Here is a 17,927-nt window from a genome sequence, read left to right as displayed (position 1 = left end):
GAGGACCTGGGGTGCAAATTAGTAGTTTCTCCAATACCATTTGCTGAATGAAGGCTTTAAAGGGAGGGAGAGTGGTCGTGTGACCATAATAACAGGATGGACTGTTCTTTTTCTTGAAGGAAAATACTTAAAACTACCATTTTAGTGGTTTTGGCTTAACTAAGGTAAGAGCCCCTTATTACATCTGAAGGCCCAAAGAGAAAACATAAAGAGGCACTAACTACTCTACAATTTAAAATGATTAACTCCAAGGAGGGAGCATTGTGGAAAGCAGCCCATTCCAAATCTCATGTAGCCAGGGAATGCCCTTTCTCTGTATGGCTTCATATTTCCTGTCCCAGAGAACTAATTTTTCTTTTGGGCAATATATTATTTAATTAACATTTATCTAACAGTTCAGGTGGATCGGGATTAGAGTAATGGGTAGAATAAGAAAGTATAAAGTTGAATTAAGTCACATAAAAATTCTTATCTTTGCTTCCAATATTTAATTTTATTTACTATTTAAGTTAGGAATACTGCAAGGAGATGGGTTCTAAACAGATTGAATATGTGCTCCTGTAAAAATCAGAGTTTAGTTAGTACTATTTATAAATACTATTATATTAGTAAGAACTTGCTGCTAAAGTTGCAAGTGACAGAAATCTACCTTGAAATAGATTAAGAAAAGAAGAGAAATCACTGGAGGATTCTGGGATAGCTCAAAGAATTAAATAAAAAGTTATAGAAAACAGTTAATTTCAGGGATCTCAGGGTAAAAAATAGAAGGTTGCTGCTATTAAGTGTTTTTCCCAGCCCTGCCCCCCACCCCTCATTTCTCATCTCTCAGCTCTATTTTCTTTCTGTTTACCTTCATTCTCTAGTATTGCAAGCAGCTACTCCTAGGCAGGGACTTCCTTTACGCTTCACTAAATAACAAAGAATAATACAGACCAGCAGTTAACCAACTGATTCTGGAGCAAGATTCTGGAGAATGAAGGAGGGTAGGGACAAGGTAGCTGAATTAGTTTTGAATGGGAAGCAGAACACCTTATCTTCTGAGATTAGGAAAAAGTAAAAAGGGGATACTTGCAAATAAATTTATAGGAAAGGGTTTGGACATTTAGGTATTTCATACCTGCAAGCCTAGAGAGGCATAAATTTGGCCATAATAATACAATGGCATTATTATGATAACCAATAGTAATGGAATTAGATCAAGATGTGGCTAAGAGACCCTGTATCTAAAGGGAAAAGGGAGCTAAACAGAGCACAGTAGGTAACAGCTACTTTTTAAAAATCCCATTTATATTCTAGTAAATTGAGGTTCTCCAGGGAACCTGTTTCTTTGTCCTGTTCTCTCCTCCTGGAGATAGGTTTAAGTAAGTGACCTTTCAGGGTGCCACCTCCTTGGTCAGTCTGGAGGAGTCTTTGATTTTACCCAAATCCATACATTTAATAATAATAATTATCTGAAAGTTATTGTGTGCCAGCAACTGCATTTTTATCATTATTCATAGATTATTCTGTACCTTATCTTTAGATTACTAACTCTAATTTCCGAGAAAATATTTTAGGAGCCTCTAATCTCATGAGTATCATGTCTCTGAAACATTTTTAAATTGCTTTGTAGGATAATGTCCACAAACCAACGTAATGTTAGTTTCCATTTCAGAAATTAACACATCTAATCTTAGCCCCAAATCCTCAGATTACCTCATAATTTGGATCCTAGAGTTCCCTATACACTGATTTTAATGGATATGTTCTTTAAATACCTTTTGAAATAGGAAAAAATTAATTTGTGAATTCTATTTTATAATTTATAACACTGAGGGAAAAGAAAAGAAGTGAAACCCCAGACAAGAAAAGCTGAAGGAGTTCATCACACTCAAACCAGCATTACAAGAAATGTTAAGAGGACTTTTTTAAGAAGAAAAACAATAAAAAACACGAATAAGAAAATATTACACCTCCCCACCACCACAATTTCTCACTAATATAGGCAAACACAATAAAAGCAGTGGATCAGTATAAAGCCAGTACAGAGGTCAAATGGCAAAAGTAGAAAGATCATGTGTAATTACAACAGTAAATTAAGGGCTACATCCACACACAAAAGAAGTAAAAAAAAATGACAAAAATATAAATGTGGACCGGGTAAGTAAAAATAGTAGTGATTTTAGAATGTGTTCAAACTTAAATGACCATCAACTTAAATAAAGGCTGCTGTAAACATAGCTTGGTATACGTGAAGTCCATGGTAACCACAAATAAAAAATATACAAGAGATATGCAAGAAATAAAGAGAAAGAAATCCAAACACAACACTACAGAAAGTCGTCAACACACAAGAGACCAAGAGAATAAGAAAAGAACAGAAAACAGTGAATGAAATGGCAATAACTACATACTTATCAATAATTACTTTAAGTGTAAATAGATTAAATGCTCCAATCCAAAACTGAATGGATAAAGATAGGGTACACATACACAATGGAATATTACTCGGCCATAAAAATGAAATCTTACTATTTGTGACAGCATGGATACACCTTGAGGGTATTATAAGTGAAATAAGTCAGAGAAAGACAAATACCACATGATTTCACTTATATGTGGAATCTAAAAAACAAAAGAAACAAAACAGAAGCAGACTCATAGATACAGAGAACAAACCAATGGTTGTTGGGTGGGGGTTGAAGGCTGGGTGAAAAAGGTGAAGGGATTAAGAAGGGCAAATTGGTGGTTACAAAATAGTCACGGGGATGTAAAGTATAGCATAGGAAATATGGTCAATAACATTTTATTAACTCTATGATGTCAGGTGGGTTCTTCAGGACTTACTGGGGAATCACTACATAAGTTATATAAATGACTAGCCCTGCCCAGTGTGGCTCAGTTAATTGGAGTGTTGCCCCACAGCCAGAGAGTTGTGGGTTCGATATCTGGTCAGGACACATATTTAGGTTTCAGTTAGAGCCCCAGTCTGGCTGGTACAATCTCCAGTCCAGGGGCGTGCAGGAGACAACAGTCGATGCTTCTTTCTCACGTCAATGTTTCCCTCTCCCTTACTCTTTCTTTCTTCCTCTCTCTCTAAAAGCAATGAAAAAGAAATGTCCTCAGGTGANGGAGTGTTGCCCCGCAGCCAAAGAGTTGTGGGTTCGATATCTGGTCAGGACACATATTTAGGTTTCAGTTAGAGCCCCAGTCTGGCTGGTACAATCTCCAGTCCAGGGGCGTGCAGGAGACAACAGTCGATGCGTCTTTCTCACGTCAATGTTTCCCTCTCCCTTACTCTTTCTTTCTTCCTCTCTCTCTAAAAGCAATGAAAAAGAAATGTCCTCAGGTGAGGATTTTTTAAAAAGTCTAACCATTATACTGTACACTTGGAACTAATATAATATTGAATGTCAACAGTAATTTTAAAGTAAATATTTTTTAAAAAGAAAAGAAGTGAATGAGTTAGTAAAGAATACCGTGTATCAGAAGCAGAGTTAAGATGTAAACTTTAGACTTTTCATTACCTAGACCTACAAAAACCTTCAGCCAAATAAGTCATTACAAAGTCCTATTTCTATAATTTAGAAATTTAGAAAGCTGTATACAGCTTTTAGAAAACTGTATACACACCAAAGTATAGTTCTTCCAGACAGATAAAAAGTCTACTTATTTTAAAAGACAGGGAAATTCCAGAATTAAAAACATTTTTCCTTCTAGAAAATGTTTACATCCAGCAGCAGGATGCATTCATTAAATAAACAACTGGGGATCTACTATGCACCCGGCAGTGCACACAATACTAAGGCTACAAATTAAGGCGATGTTCCTCCCCTTATAGAGAAATTCAGTTGATCACATGTGCAAATGCCTTCAGCTCAGTCACACAACCTGTTGAGTAAGAAAGCAGGAATTCCAGAAATTCTCAAAAGATTGTTCAGATAAGCTAGAGCAAACCAGGTGAAATGCAATGGTTATACATGCATACTCATTTACTCAGGAAGGGGGAAAAAATAAACAAGAAACCTACAGGAGTGTAAGTGAAGAGAGATGGAAGTTGTAAGACTAGCCTCACAAATGGTAGTATTCTACAGGGTGCAGAAAAGGGGGGTTACCAGGCCTCTAAAGTTCTTTTCATCTCTTAAGATTCTGTCACTTCCCCCCTTGAGGATCCGTGGCTCTAAAATAAAACAAAAACCTTCTTTCCCTATTGTAAACATGTCTGGGCTGTGCCCACCAGACGGAGCCCAACACGAGTAGCTCATTGCGGGCCACCCTCCTGGGCCTGCTGCACGCCACCACCTGACTCCAGTGTAGAGTTGAATTTATTCTGAGACAGCACTTCTGAAGTAATAAAGAAGGAGGTTCAACGTGCAAATCAGTTAACTATTTAGTGAAAAATTGGTACCATGAAGAAATCGATGGAGTCTGGATCATATGAATGAAGCGGGATTTCTGTTGAGGTCCTTCCTGTGTGCCTAGCGTAGTTGGCGAATCAAGCTATAGTCCAGTTGCTTCCCTGCTTGAATGTTCTTCTATTGTAAAATAAGGATAACCCGTTCCTCGGTCTTTCCTCTTCCATTCTGCCTGCCAACTTTTTTTAATTGAAGTGATTTATTGTTGTTCAATTACAGTTGTCCCCATTTCCCCCCATTACTCTCCCCCACCCTACCCACCCCCACATCCCACATCCAATCCTCCCCACTGTTGTCTTTCCAACTTCTATTAGCTGTAACTTTACTTTCACAATGTTATTTTAACATTGTCTTTTCTATTTAAATTTTTACCATTAAAGCGCTTATGACTAAATTCTTTAAACATTTATTTCCTCAAAACAGTAATACATACACATGACAAAAGAGCCCAACTGTGTAAAAGTATACATAGGAAGATAAACTCTCCCTTCCATCACAGACGGACACCCCCTTCCCAGAGGTAAATGGTTTCTACGAACCATTTCAGAAATAGTCTGAGCATTTGTAGGCAGCTATGTATACATTTCATGTGTGTACATTACAAAGGTAATACAGCCATACTACTATAGCCTGAATGTTTGTGTTCCATCCAAATTCATATATTGAAATCCTAACCCTCAACGGTAATGGTATTCGTAGGTGGGCTTTTGGGAGGTACTTAAATCATGAGGGTAGAAGTTTCATGAATAGGATTAGCGCCTTATAAAATAGGTTCCAAGAGACACCTAGCCCCTTCCACCACACGAAGGTACAAAAAAAGTGTGCAGCCTGGAAGAGGGCTCTCACCCAGCCATGCCAGCACCCAGACCTTAGACTTCCAGTCTCTAGGACCATGAGCTAGAAATTTCTGCTGTTACTAGCCAGTCTGCGGTACTTTGTTATAGCAGACTGAGCAGAATAAGACACACACAAATACACATGCATGCTGTATTAACTATTTGCACATTGACGTTTCCCCTTAAAATATCAAGATTGTTCTGTATTGGCATAAGTAGATGTGCTTCGCCCTTTGTGAAACTGTCACTTACAGTTCATTGTGTGGGTGTATGTTGGTGTTAAAGACTAAAAACTAAATGCAATAGGAATATTTTTAAGAGATGAAAAAATATGTTGGTACAGAAAAAAGTTCTTGAAATCTTTAATAGAGAACTCAACGTTTTGTTCAAACAGTTAAGCATCATCAAGCAGAAGGCCACTGGAATCAACTCAACACCAAAGGAATCCCCAATTGGGGGTGGGGTGTAGGAAACTTCATTCAGTGTAAACAGCTCATTTGTGACACAGCACCGCTGTCAAGAGGTCAGGTGTCGCACAGCACAGCTGTGAAAACAGCACATCTGTGGAACATCTCAATTGTGACACAGTACTGCTTTCAAGAGGTCCCATGGCCAGGTCACTTCACCAGCCAGCTAGGCAGCTCTGCTCCTTGTAGATTTGCTCTCCTCTGGTCTTCTCTGTGGAGATATCTTCAGTGCTTCTGTTCCAGAAAGGGTAAGGGAATATATTCTGTGAAGAGGTGAAAAGTGCAAACCCAGAACCAGAAACCAACCATACACACGAAATCCCCGCCCCTCACCCCTGATTGGTCCTTCTTCATACAAATAAGGACTCCAAGTTCCTGCAGTTTAATTGGCCCAAAAGGCACAGTCTGGTTATTCAAAACGGAGCTGCTCTGATTGGTTGGTTAAAAAGCTGATGGGGATGGGGGCGGGAATACAGCTACACACCTCTGATTGGCTGGAGAAAGCCTTAATACTATTAGTTGAAGGATGCCAGAAACTCCTTAAGGAGGACTGACTCAGATAGCAGAAATCCAGTTGCAGGCAGGAAGGTCAGTGCAGAGGCAGGTAGTTCAGGGCAGTCTTCTTCTCCCAGGTGCAGTTTGTATGACTCTCCTGTGCAGAAATGACTATGATGCTGTTTTTGTTTGCTTGTTTTTTAAACTTGAGCCTAGTTAAACCACCAGGAGCCCTTTTCACTGGGTATCTTCTATTTCAGGGTCCACAGCATCTACCATGTACAAGGCCTCAAATAACTTTTATTGTCCCTTTTCCTTACAATCAAGTTGAAACTTTAAATGTCCATCTGGTGATAGGGAAGAAATAAAGAGCATTTTGTATTTCAATTTTTTAAATCTTACATATATACATACTCTTGCCTAAAACTTATTTTGCCTCAAGACACTAAGGGTAGCCCCTTGTTTTATTTACTGTTCCCATCGATTTGGGTACTTTTCAGGAATACATTCATATTGGTTATTCCCATTTCCTTACTTCTTCACTTCTCAGTCCTCTGCAGTTTTGTTCTTCAGTCCATCCCAGTAAAACTGCTCGTGGGAAGATCATTCATGACACTTCACTTGCCTTAAGCACTGTACACACTTAAGCCTTATCCCACCAGACTTCTCTGTTTCCCCAGTGATTGTTTCTCTTTGGATCTCTCTATACCTCTTGTTGCAGGAAGTTAAACTCACCCAGTTCTCTTATTTTTCTAGTTTTTCTGTCTTTTATGGACTTCTTTTCCTCCTTGTGGCCCTTCAATGCTGGTATTCCTATGTTCTTCATTATATTTCTCATTTTACATGCTTTTCCTGTGTCATCTAGTTAGGTCTCATGACCTTAGTTAGCTACAATCAATTTATAACAAATCCGTTTCTCTAGACCTAATGTTTTTTTAATTTATTGATTTTAGAGAGAGAAACATTGATGTGCTGTTCCACTTATTTATGCATTCATTGGTTGCCTCTTGTATATGCCCTAACTGGAGAGAAAATCTGCAACCTTGGAGGATCAGGATGAAGTTCTAACCAACTGAGGTACCCAGCCAGGGCTCCAGTTCTGATCTTAATTATACAGCCAACTGAATGCTGGATATCTTCCCATGGAGAACCCAGTATACCTAGAAATGAATTCTCCTTGGCCCTCAACTTGGTAAGTCTTCAGTATTTATCACCTCAAGTTGTTGATACAATCGTCCACCCAGACATCCAAGGCAAACCCTGGCATTAGTCTAGACTCCTCCCTCCCTGTTTTCCCTTCCATACTTAATCAATCACCAAATTTTGTTAATTTTTACCTCTGTTCCCACTTCTATCATTGCTACCACTGCCATAATTGAAGCTTTATCATTTCTTGACTACTTCAACAGCCTCCTAATTGATTTCTTTGCTCAATTCAATTTCCAACTAAAACATTGGTATGGGGACTGACTAAAGAAGTGGGCTGGGGGGCAGGCAATGAGCAGGTTGGAGGGGGAGCAAAGAGGGGAAAAATGGGACAACTGTAATAGCATAAACAATAAAACATTTTAAAAATTTTTAAAGAACCAAAAATAAATAAATATAGTCTCCTATCAAAAAAATAAAATACCATGTGGACCAAATCAGTCTCTTGCTTAGATCCCTCTGGTCCTCTTCCATTATCTGGAGAGTAAATTGCTTAACCCTTTGAATGCTGTCAAGGGCTTTGTGTAATTCAGTCCTTGCCTCTCTCTCCAGCCTTTCTCAGACTTCATGCTCCAGGAATATACGACTATTTGTAGTTTTCTGACATAATTCAAGATTCTTTGTATTCCTCATACTATTTTCTGTACTTGGTATGTTCAGTATTTTCCTTTATAACTTGCTTTTTATGTCCTGTTTAAGAATTGACTACCCAAGGTTATAAAGGTAACATGAGTAGGTATCAATGTTCCTTGTTTTCTACATGGATATTCAGCGGACCCAATACCATCTAGTGAAACGCCCATTTTTTTCTCCACACTTACTAGTGTCACCTTTGCGTAAGTAAAATGTTCAGCAAACGTCTGTTTGAGAACTCTATTCAGTTCCATTTGTCTACTTTCTAATACCTGGTAGCATATATCCTGCAGCTTTGTTCTTCCAGAGCATCTTTGCTATTCTTGGTCTTTTAAAATTCCCGCATAAATTTTAGAATCGGCTCAATTTACACATACACAAGCTGCTTTGATCCTCATAGGGATTAGACTAAATCTACACATCGATTTGGGGAGAACTGGCACTCTTATGTTATTAAGTCTTCTGATCTATGACCATAGTATACCTACCCAGTTACTTGGGTCTTCCCTAATTTCTCTCAATAATAGTTAGAATAGAACTCTTAAACTACACAAATCCTTCATTAAAATTGATTCCTAGGGCAAATTCCTGGACAGTGCCCCAAAGATGTCAGGTCCTAACCTCTGGAAACTGTAAATGTTATTTGGAAAAAACAGGTCTTTGTAGATATGACTATGGATCTTGAAACAAGGAGATAATCCTGGATTATCCGGTTGGGCTATAAATGCCATTAGTGGGTTGTTGTTTTTTTAAAGATTTTATTTATTTTTTAGAGAAGGGGGGAGGGAGGGAGAACAAGAGAAACATAGATGTGTTAGAGATACATTGATTGGTTGCATCTCACATGACACCAACTGGGGACCTGGCCCACAACCCAGGCACATGTCCTGACTGGGAATCGAACCAACAACCTTCGATTTGCAGGTCGGCACTTAATCCATTGAGCCACACCAGCCACGGCCCTTTTAGTATCTTTACATGATAAAGGGAGAGGGAAATTTGAGACACACAAAGAGGAGAAGGTAATATGAACAGCCAGACTAGTGAAGTAGCTTCAAGCCACGCAGTGCCAGCAGACAAAAGAGACTGGAAAAGGCAAGAAACAGATTCTCTTCTAGAGCCTATGGAAGGAATATGGCCCTCACACCTTGATTTTGGACTTCTGGTCTGCAGGACTCTGAGAAAATAAAATTTGTGGTAATCTATTATAGCAGCCATAGGAAACTAATATACTAGGTATTTGATATTTTTTAGGCATTCATATATCATTTTTTAAAAATTCATTTCCTAATTGTTTATACTATAGTATATAAATATATAATTAATCTTTATATGCTGGCTATACCCAGCAACTTGCTAAATTCACTTATTAATACTAATAGTTTATCATTTTATATGTAGACTGTGATTTTTCCAAATAACAGATTTATGTATTTCTTTCTAACCCTTATACATTTTACCCTTGCCTTTTTGCAATCATTAGGATGTCCAGTACAATGCAGATATACATACTCTTACATTTTTTTATTTTAGAACTGAGACTGTATTATGTATTCCAAATTTAAAGTACAAATAGTAAAAAAAAATAATTACAGTAAGAAAACAGCCACACAAAATAACATCCTTCTAATCGACAAATTCAGAGGCATTTTCTAATTTATTCCCATGATTCTGCATCATTGGACATTGTTTATTAACCCCTTCTTAAAGCTTTCTTCTTGTCCAGATTCTTTTCTTCCTTTAGCCCTATACTCAAGATTTTCTCCTTAGGTCATTTCTCGTTCCAGACTCCTCTGTTAAATGTTGGGAAATCATTTTAAGGCCCATTAGTATTTTTCTGAGCCAGGCCACACTCCTTTTCTTCAGTGGCAAAACAGAAACTTGCGTTCCTTTTTTAAAAAAAATGCCATAACCCACCTCCCTCCCTGAGGTTCTTCTTCCAAGAGTGAAATGCAGTCTGCCTTGTTCTGTCTTCTTTGCTGTACTCAAAGAGTGTGGAATCTTTTTACTATAAGGGTTTTACAATAATAAAAATTACAAAAGTCCCCTAATCTTCAATGTTTTGGTCTTTGATCTGTAAGCAGAAAAGTGGGTGGAAGGTGTTACAAAGCTGAGTGTCAGAAAGCTGGCTGGCCAAGGGGCCTCATACTGACATTTCTTGGTGGATTCACTCAGCACAGGACCAGAGATGCTGAATCATGTTCATCAGAAGCTTGGGTACATAAAAAAAATGGAAAATATAAGTGTCAAAGAAAATGGCTAATCATTTCATTTGGCCAGGATGTTCTCCCCTTATAGAAAAACTGTATGGGAATGAAAACAATATTCAGAACTGTTTGTTGAGAAAAGGAATAGAATAAAAGGAACAGAATATACGTATGACTTAAATGTTGAATAGAATTATATCAAGCTTTGATAGAGAGATGAAATTATTTCTACCACCAGATCCAGGTAGATTTTGCACCTGTCCACCACTTTCCTTTAGAAGGGGGCCCCGCCAAATATTTACTTCCCAGGCTTTCCTTGGCTCATTTCCTGATTTAAGTGAAGGCTTGCTCTTGTCAGAGTCTTATTTCTGGATTGATCCACTCTGCACTGACCTAAACTAGACTCCTTCCAAAGTAATCTTTCTAAGCGTTTGGCAGATACCTTACTGTTGACCCCAAATACTGCCCTGCATGTATCTGCATACTAAATGTGCAGTGTCAGTTCTCACATACTTACTCATAAAACAGGAAAAAAATCATAAATAGCCCCCAAAGCCAGGCAACCTGGCCCTTAGCCAAAGTCCTCAAATCTGGTGAACGAAAAACGCAGTCCCCTATTCCTCCTGCCTAGTGCAGTTCAGAAAAGCATTACAGAGCACATCTCTGGCCAGGCTGGAAAGCCTGCCAGAATGCAGCTCCGTCTTCACCTCCGCTCCGGGACTCCGCCCTCGCTACGGCTCTCCTCCAAGCCTTGACCGCAGGCTGACACCGACTGGGTAGGCGCCAACTGGGCAAGAACTCCGTCCTCATTTCGCCACTGACAGCAGCCACTCCCAAACTAATGAAATACCAACAGAAAAAAAAAAAAGAAAGAAAAAGAAAAAGGAGGAAAGAAAAAAAGGAGGAAAGAAAAAAAGGACGAATGAGAAGGTGAGAAGAAAACGAGGGCGAGGAGTAAGGTTAAAAGCAAAAAAAACCTTTTAGCAAAATGCAGCTGCATTGCTCTGCACTGCAAACTCAGCTCGGCACCATCGGTCTCTCTAGGGAATCAGACCCCAGTTCAGAGATTCCGAAACTAAAACGGCGGCGTGTCCGACCGAGTCTACTCCGGTCGCACGGGCCTAGGGACGCACAGGCCGCCTGCTCCAAGTCCCGATTCCAACAAGAGCTAGCGCGCGACACCCGCCGGACTCCGGCGGAGGGACCCAGGACCGAAACAGCCAGCCCAACGCAGTTCCCGAAGAGGGCCGCGCTCCCGCCGGGGCGCATCCGGCCCCGCAATCCCCGAGGAGGAGGAGGAGGAGGGGGCGGCTTCCAGGACCCGGGCGCTTCGGGTCGCGCCGGTCTTTCTCACGCTAGCCGCGTTCCTTCCGCCCGGAGAGGGCAAAGAGTCCCGCTGCTTCGCGTGCGCCTCCGCCAGGGCTCCAGAGCGCCCCCTAGGAAGGAAGTCCGAGAGGCGGCTGCGCCTCTGCGGCGATTTTATTAGTGATCTTCGGGGGAGGCGGCCCCGTCTGTCTGCTGGCGGGGCTTCCCCAGCCCTCCCCGTCTCTCCCCCGCCACCCCTCCCCGGCGGCCGGAACCTCCCTGCGGGGCGGAGTGATACTGACGGCGGGGTAGAGCGCGGCGCGGCCGAGCGGGGAACCCGGGACTTCGCGGGGCGGGAGGCGAGCGGAGGGGGGAGGAGAGAGAGGCGGGGCCGGGGCGGGTTGTTGTGAGGAGACTGCGCTACTGCCGGACCGGGGCGGTTATGGCGGCTCCATATTAACACCCTCCTCCTCCTCCTCCTCCTCCTCCTTCGCCGCCGCCGTCTCCTCCTCCTCCTTTCCCTCCCGCCCGCCCTCGAGAGTGATCTCCCCCTTCACCTAGCCGCCTACCTCTTCCCCTCACCTTTCCCCCTCCCCTCTTCTACCATGCCCGGCATGATGGAGAAAGGGCCCGAGTTACTGGGGAAGAACCGATCGGCCAACGGCAGCACCAAGAGCCCGGCGGGCGGCGGTGGCAGCGGCGCCTCGTCCACGAACGGCGGGCTGCACTTCTCGGAGCCCGAGAGCGGCTGCAGCAGCGACGACGAGCACGGTGGTAGCCTCGAACTCCTCCCCGCCAGCCCGCCTGCCCCCTCCCTCCTCCCCTCCCCCAGCCCCCTCCCTCCGCCGCGCTCCCGCGCTCCCTCCCCTCGGAGCCCGGGCGCTGCGGTCGCCTCGAACTCCCGGTGCAGTGCAGCAGCACCCCCGCGACCCCCGTCCCTCCGCCCTCGACCAATCCCCCGCCCTCACCCCCCCACCCCGCTCCCCGCCCCCATCCTCTGCCATCTCCCGGAGTGCCCGGAGTTAATATCTTCCCAGCCACCCTCCGCTTCTTTCCTCCCTCCAGCAATTTTTACATTTTATTAAGTGTCTCTTCCTTTTTCTCTTTTCCTTTCCTTTTCTTTTCTTTCTGTCTCCTCTCTCTCTGTGTCTGTCTGTCTGTCTGTCTGTCTCTCTCTTGGCATTGCTTTGCAGATGTTGGGATGAGAGTCGGAGCTGAATACCAAGCCCGGATCCCTGAATTTGATCCAGGTAGATATATTTGCTTAGGCGAAACCTAGTCTCCCCTTTCCTGGGATTGCTTTAGGGTGGAAGGGGTAGAGGGCGGGCGGGCGGGCGGGGTAGGGGTCCGGGTGTGCGGTTGGGAGGGGATGCGGGACTGGGATGGGCAGGCATCTCTAGCGGGGAGGCTGTCAGGCTTGGCAAGGCTGTGACACAGGGCGTGTGGGCAGATGTGTGCATTGCAAGGTTAATATGGTTTCTTTGGAGGCCACTTGCCCGCTGGTGGCATCGCCCTTCTGCCCCCTGTGCTCGGGGCGAGGCCGGGGAGAGCCCAGGGAGCCGGCCCTCGGCGGATCGGGGGTCCGGGGAGAAGCGTCCCTCGGCGGGGCCGTGTGTGAGAACCAAGCCAATGTCAATGGCTAGACCCCCGGTCCTCGGGAGCGGAGGGCCGCGCTACGCGAGGGCGGCGGGTGCCCAAGCTTCTGTCACCGGTCGAAGCCCAGGGCGAGCCTTCCTCGACCCTAAAGCACCAGGGATTTTCTTTTTCCTTTCTTTTTTGGCTAGGTGCTGTAGCTTTGCTAGCGACAGCTCTGCTGAGTGTAGGAGCCGGGGAGGGAAAGGGATGGAGGAAGGGGGTGGGGAGAAGCCAGAGGCACACACCTCTCTCTCGAGCCAGCCGTAGGAAGTCAGACCACAGGACAGTGGCGGCAGCTGCCAAGGAGACATTTTCTCCCCGAGCAGCCAGGTTCCAGCGTCCTCTGCCAACCCAGCTTGCGGGCTCCCTGTCTACTTTTCTCCAAACAGGCTCTCTGGCGGTCACGGGATTTCAGCCTGGACGGGGATTGGGCGAGAGTTCCGCATATGGAGGCGCCCTTGCTGGAGCCTCCCGTGGTGGAGCGTGGAGCGTGTTTCCTTCTCCCCACCCCACCCCACCCCACCCCAGACTCTCTTCAGTTCAGGCTTTGGTCAGACTTTAAAAGGTCTGGGTGTTTTGGTCAGTTTTTTGCCCATTGCCTGCTCATATAAAACGTTGTGTCTGTGTGGGACTCTTGAAATCTGTATTAGATATTAATACATCTTAGTTGTATTTTCTTGGGGTGTTGAAATACTATGTTTGATTGTAGGTTATAGCTGGGTAATTCCATTCCTCCTGTACCCGTTACGCCAGTGCAAAATTCACCAACCGTTTAAAGAATTAGGTAGCGGCTCTTACTGTTCCAAAGAAGAGGGTAAAATAATGGATGTTAAAAATTGTCAGTGCAGGCTATTTTTCAAAAGGAGTGCTCACTGGATCTGGATTCCTCTCTGAATGACATGGCTCTTAATACATTTTATTCAAAAGCTATCAATGTGGGTACTAGTGGGCTTCACATAATTTTAAATGTTTTGTGAAATTAATTTTCTTTGGCGTAGCTAGTAAGTGAATGGCACTTTCACATTACTGTGCTTTCTCAGATTTTAGCTAGACATTTGGAAACATGCTTTGGCTTCAGGTAGATGGAGTTCGGGTCCCAGCTCTTCTTTATATGCTCTGACCAAGTCACTGGTCTTCCCTTACCCTCTGTTTTCCTAATTATAAAGTGGAAATAAAATATTTCATGGAATTCTTGCCAGGATTACATGACCGGGCAGTTATTCAGTAAAGATTAATTTTTGTAATTAAGAATGATTCTGCATATATTTATACCTTGTTGATTTGGGGCTTTCATATGGACTCTGCTTTTTGGGGAATTGATAAACTTACTTCCAAATTAGAACTCTGCAGCCAGGTGTGGCCGGGTAGCTCACTTGGTTCGAGTGTCCTCCCATACCCAAGGTTGCGGGTTCAGCCAGTCAGGGCACATACAGACAATGAATGCATAAATAAGTGGTACAACAAATCAATGGGTTTTTTCTCTGTCTCTCTAACATCAGTAAAGTAAGATATCTATGGAACTGGACAGCCAGAATTAATTCATAGGTTAATAAACATAACTTTCTTTTTGCTCTTAGGTTTGTATTTCATAGACAACTATACACAGGTTATTGAGGGGTCTTGTGCTTAAGAGTCAGACTTCATGTTAGAACAAATTCACACGTAATGGCCTGATCACAGTAAAGCATTTTTTTGTCTTACAATAGTCTAAATCCCAGAAAAATTTCAAAGTTTGAAAAATAACTTATTAAAAATGCACAAGACTGCCTTGGCCGGTGTGACTCAAATGGTTGGAGCTGGTCCAGTAAACTGAAAGTTCGCGCATTTAATTCCCAGTGAGGGCACATGCCTAGGTGGAGGGTTTGGCCCTGGTCCCCAGAGGGTGCCCAACCTTAGGAGAGGCAACTAATCAATGTTTCTATTTCTCCCTCCTTTCCCCTCTCTCTAAAATCAGCAAGTACGCCCTTGAATGAGGTCTTTTAAAAAAATGTAGAAGAAATTTTCGATGATTTTACATGGCCATTATCTGGATTATCCAGTTTACTTGGTCATCATATTTTGCTTATTTTGAACCTAAGTCTTAGGGTAAATAATAATAATATCTTCATAGAGATTATTTACCCACAACCATGTAAGTCATTTGGAAGAAGAATTTCTTAGGTACCAAGATTATGATCAGAATGTAGGAAAGGTAAGGGGGTTTTTTCGTGGTAGATCATTTAATTGGAGGAGATGATGATGATAGAAACTAAAAACGAATAAACTATGAAATGACTTTTAGAAAATACGAGAATTTAGATTTAAGTTAGAATTATTGAAGTTAAAGAATAGGGATAGTTTATGTTAATTAATGGGCCATTGCTAAGAATGCCTTTATAAAAATTAACCAACTGGATTTCTGGTTATTTTCTTAGGTTCCTTTTCTTTTGACTCTTCACTAGGTCTTCTGAACTTCTGTCTAGTTCCTGCTGACTGTATAGCAGGAAGAACTGTTTTGTGTGATGATTGAGAGTCTCACATCTTGTAGTGTGCCTTTTAGCTAATATGGCACAGTGACCTGAGATGAACTGCCTGATGTATCCAGGCCTTAGTTTTCTCATTTGTAAAAAAGGAAACAGTGTTAACTATATCACAAGAGTAAGTAAAAGTTAGTGTGTATAAAGAAGTGTTCTTCAAAATAATTTACCTGCATACATACACGTAAAAGAATTTTGAAGGAATAGATTCTCACATATTTTCAAGTTGCCATCTGTCATTTGTCACTATTTAAATAGTTGAGAAATGTAATTTTAAGTTTATTGAAAATACTAACACTTTGAAATAGCTGTTATGTCCTTATTTTAAATGCATGCAATTAACTATAAATACTAGAATAATGTGATGGTATGTTTTATAAAATACACAAACAGGCTCCTGTCTGAAAGTTTACATTGTTCCTTTATGTCTTTGAAGTTAATTCCATGCATTTTTTCCCCACAGAATTTTATGTATTTTTATGCTTGAGAGTGCTTTTTTGATTACCTGTACTTTCTCTACCACCATAATATGTATTCCTGTGAACAGAGGGTTCTAAGTGTTCAGTCTCTTTTGCCTAGAGTTACTATAATTAATGCATAATTGGTTAATATTCTAATAGTCATGGTGCCTTGAATAAAGGAGGGTATTACTGATAGCCTTTGGTAATACAGAGATTTAAAAATGTTAGGTAGTGTACTCTCTTACAAGACTTGGGATGGGCCAGAGACCTACCTTTTTATTTTAGTGAGGGAAATGCATTTATGAAGAAAGAGGTCTGACGTAGAATGAGTAGACACCTTAGACTGCAGGTGAGTTCCTGGACAGATTGTCTTGGGAAGGAGAACATAGGGCAGTTAAAGGTCTGAATTTGATTTCCGTAAAACTTACTCATGCTTAGGTACCCCCTTGGAAAGTCTTGGTCTACCGCAGTGTGAAGTTGGTTAATTAAGTATGTAACTCAGAGCCTAGTTTATAAATGGTAGAATTTTAACAAATATTTGAAGTATTTTAATATTGTTGCTTGGAATATTTGTTCCATGATTTTTTATATTAAATATCTTAAAGGAAATTTTAAAAAGAAGCAGATTTTTATTTTTGTACTTTGACATTTGCTATTGGTGTGGAAATCCTAGTTTATCGTAATTACACAGTCCTCGCTCAGTATCCAGCGAGGATTGGTTACAGGATCCCTGAGGATACTAATATACGTGAATGTTCAAGTCCCTTGTATAAAGTGGCATAGTATTCAGAAATAACCTACTAATACCCTCCAGTATACTTTAAATATTTCTGGATTACTTAGAATACCTGATACAATGTAAGTAGTTGTTATACGGTATTGTTTCTAGAGTAATGATGAGAAAAAAACTGTACGTGTTCATTATAGACACAACCAATATAGGCCTAACTGCATAGTACACATCCTCAGCAATGTACCATTTTTTTCCAAATATTTTTGCTCCCATGATTGGTGAGTCTGTGAATGTGGTACGCTGGTTACAGAAGGCCAACTGTACTTTCGTTTTATAGTTGTTGGCTTTCCCCAATTGGTCTCATAAATGTACTTTACCAAGTGTAGTTAAAGAGATGTAAAAAAATTTTTGAAGGGATTAAACTTGTGTTTCACTTAATATTTTAAAAAGCTGTTCAATAATTTTATTTCCAGAACTGGCACACTGCTATACTCTTTTTAAATTGTGGTAGCTTGCTACCTACAGTTTTGGTTGGTTGGTTGGTTGGTTTTTGAATCCATTCAGAAATTAGGAAGCTTCTGAGGGTTGGTTATTTTGTTGTGAGTAAAGTTTGAGTCTTAGTACTATTTGTATCAGACAGTTTTAAGATACAATCTTCAATATTGTTACAGATAAAAGGGAAATTCACATTGGGTTTGTATCCTTTAAATATTTTAGTTCATTTTAACTTCTGGATTTAAACAGTGACACTTGATTGGATGCAAAGTATTTTGGGGGGAGTAAATGGTTTTTAATAATCCAAGTTACTTTCTAATATTCTTTTATAGCAGAGGAATCGGGTTTAATTTGTCAGAAAACACTGAAAGGTCATTTCAGCTGTTCGATCTGATTTTCAAAGGGTTGGCGAGAAGGGGCTTCAGTTGTCTGTGTCAGAGCCTCTTGGCGTTTTATTCACTCACATTTTTATTTGATTGATGTAAGGAGGAGTCCTAGAGTAGAGAAAGGAGGGAACATAAGAAAAGACTGTTTTCAGTAAGCA

The 17,927-nt window shown here is 41.6% G+C and overlaps 1 protein-coding gene and 1 long non-coding RNA gene across 10 annotated transcripts in view; one reads left to right on the top strand and one right to left on the bottom strand.

The window, feature by feature from the left end:
* Positions 1-4,782: 4,782 nt before the first annotated feature.
* Positions 4,783-13,573, bottom strand: LOC118974264 (uncharacterized). Of its 6 annotated transcripts, XR_005063835.1 has the most exons (4): positions 12,126-12,202; positions 10,541-11,076; positions 6,182-6,349; positions 4,783-5,931 (listed from the first exon to the last, which is right to left on the bottom strand). It is a non-coding gene; the product is annotated as an uncharacterized LOC118974264 (long non-coding RNA). The 6 variants fall into 6 exon arrangements; XR_005063836.1 differs by lacking the exons at positions 10,541-11,076; positions 12,126-12,202 and adding an exon at positions 13,424-13,573; XR_005063837.1 differs by lacking the exon at positions 10,541-11,076 and having other exon boundaries at positions 12,126-12,199.
* RCOR3 (REST corepressor 3) overlaps positions 12,043-17,927 on the top strand; it is a 48,746-nt gene continuing 42,861 nt past the window's right edge. Inside the window, exons 1-2 of one of the 4 annotated variants that reach the window (XM_037027643.1) lie at positions 12,043-12,317; positions 12,737-12,793. In XM_037027643.1, the coding sequence (XP_036883538.1) occupies positions 12,149-12,317; positions 12,737-12,793 (226 nt within the window). In that variant the 5' untranslated portion in view covers positions 12,043-12,148. The remainder of the gene's footprint in view (positions 12,318-12,736; positions 12,794-17,927) is intronic. The other 3 variants (XM_037027641.1, XM_037027644.1, XM_037027642.1) reach the window with 3 other exon arrangements.

This window comes from Sturnira hondurensis, unplaced genomic scaffold, assembly GCF_014824575.4.
Source record: "Sturnira hondurensis isolate 20B ecotype Veracruz unplaced genomic scaffold, ASM1482457v3 Scaffold0019216, whole genome shotgun sequence".
In the NCBI taxonomy this organism is placed as follows: Eukaryota; Metazoa; Chordata; class Mammalia; order Chiroptera; family Phyllostomidae; genus Sturnira; species Sturnira hondurensis.
Note: the sequence above shows the minus strand (reverse complement) of the source record. Positions and strands in the feature narration are given on the sequence as shown.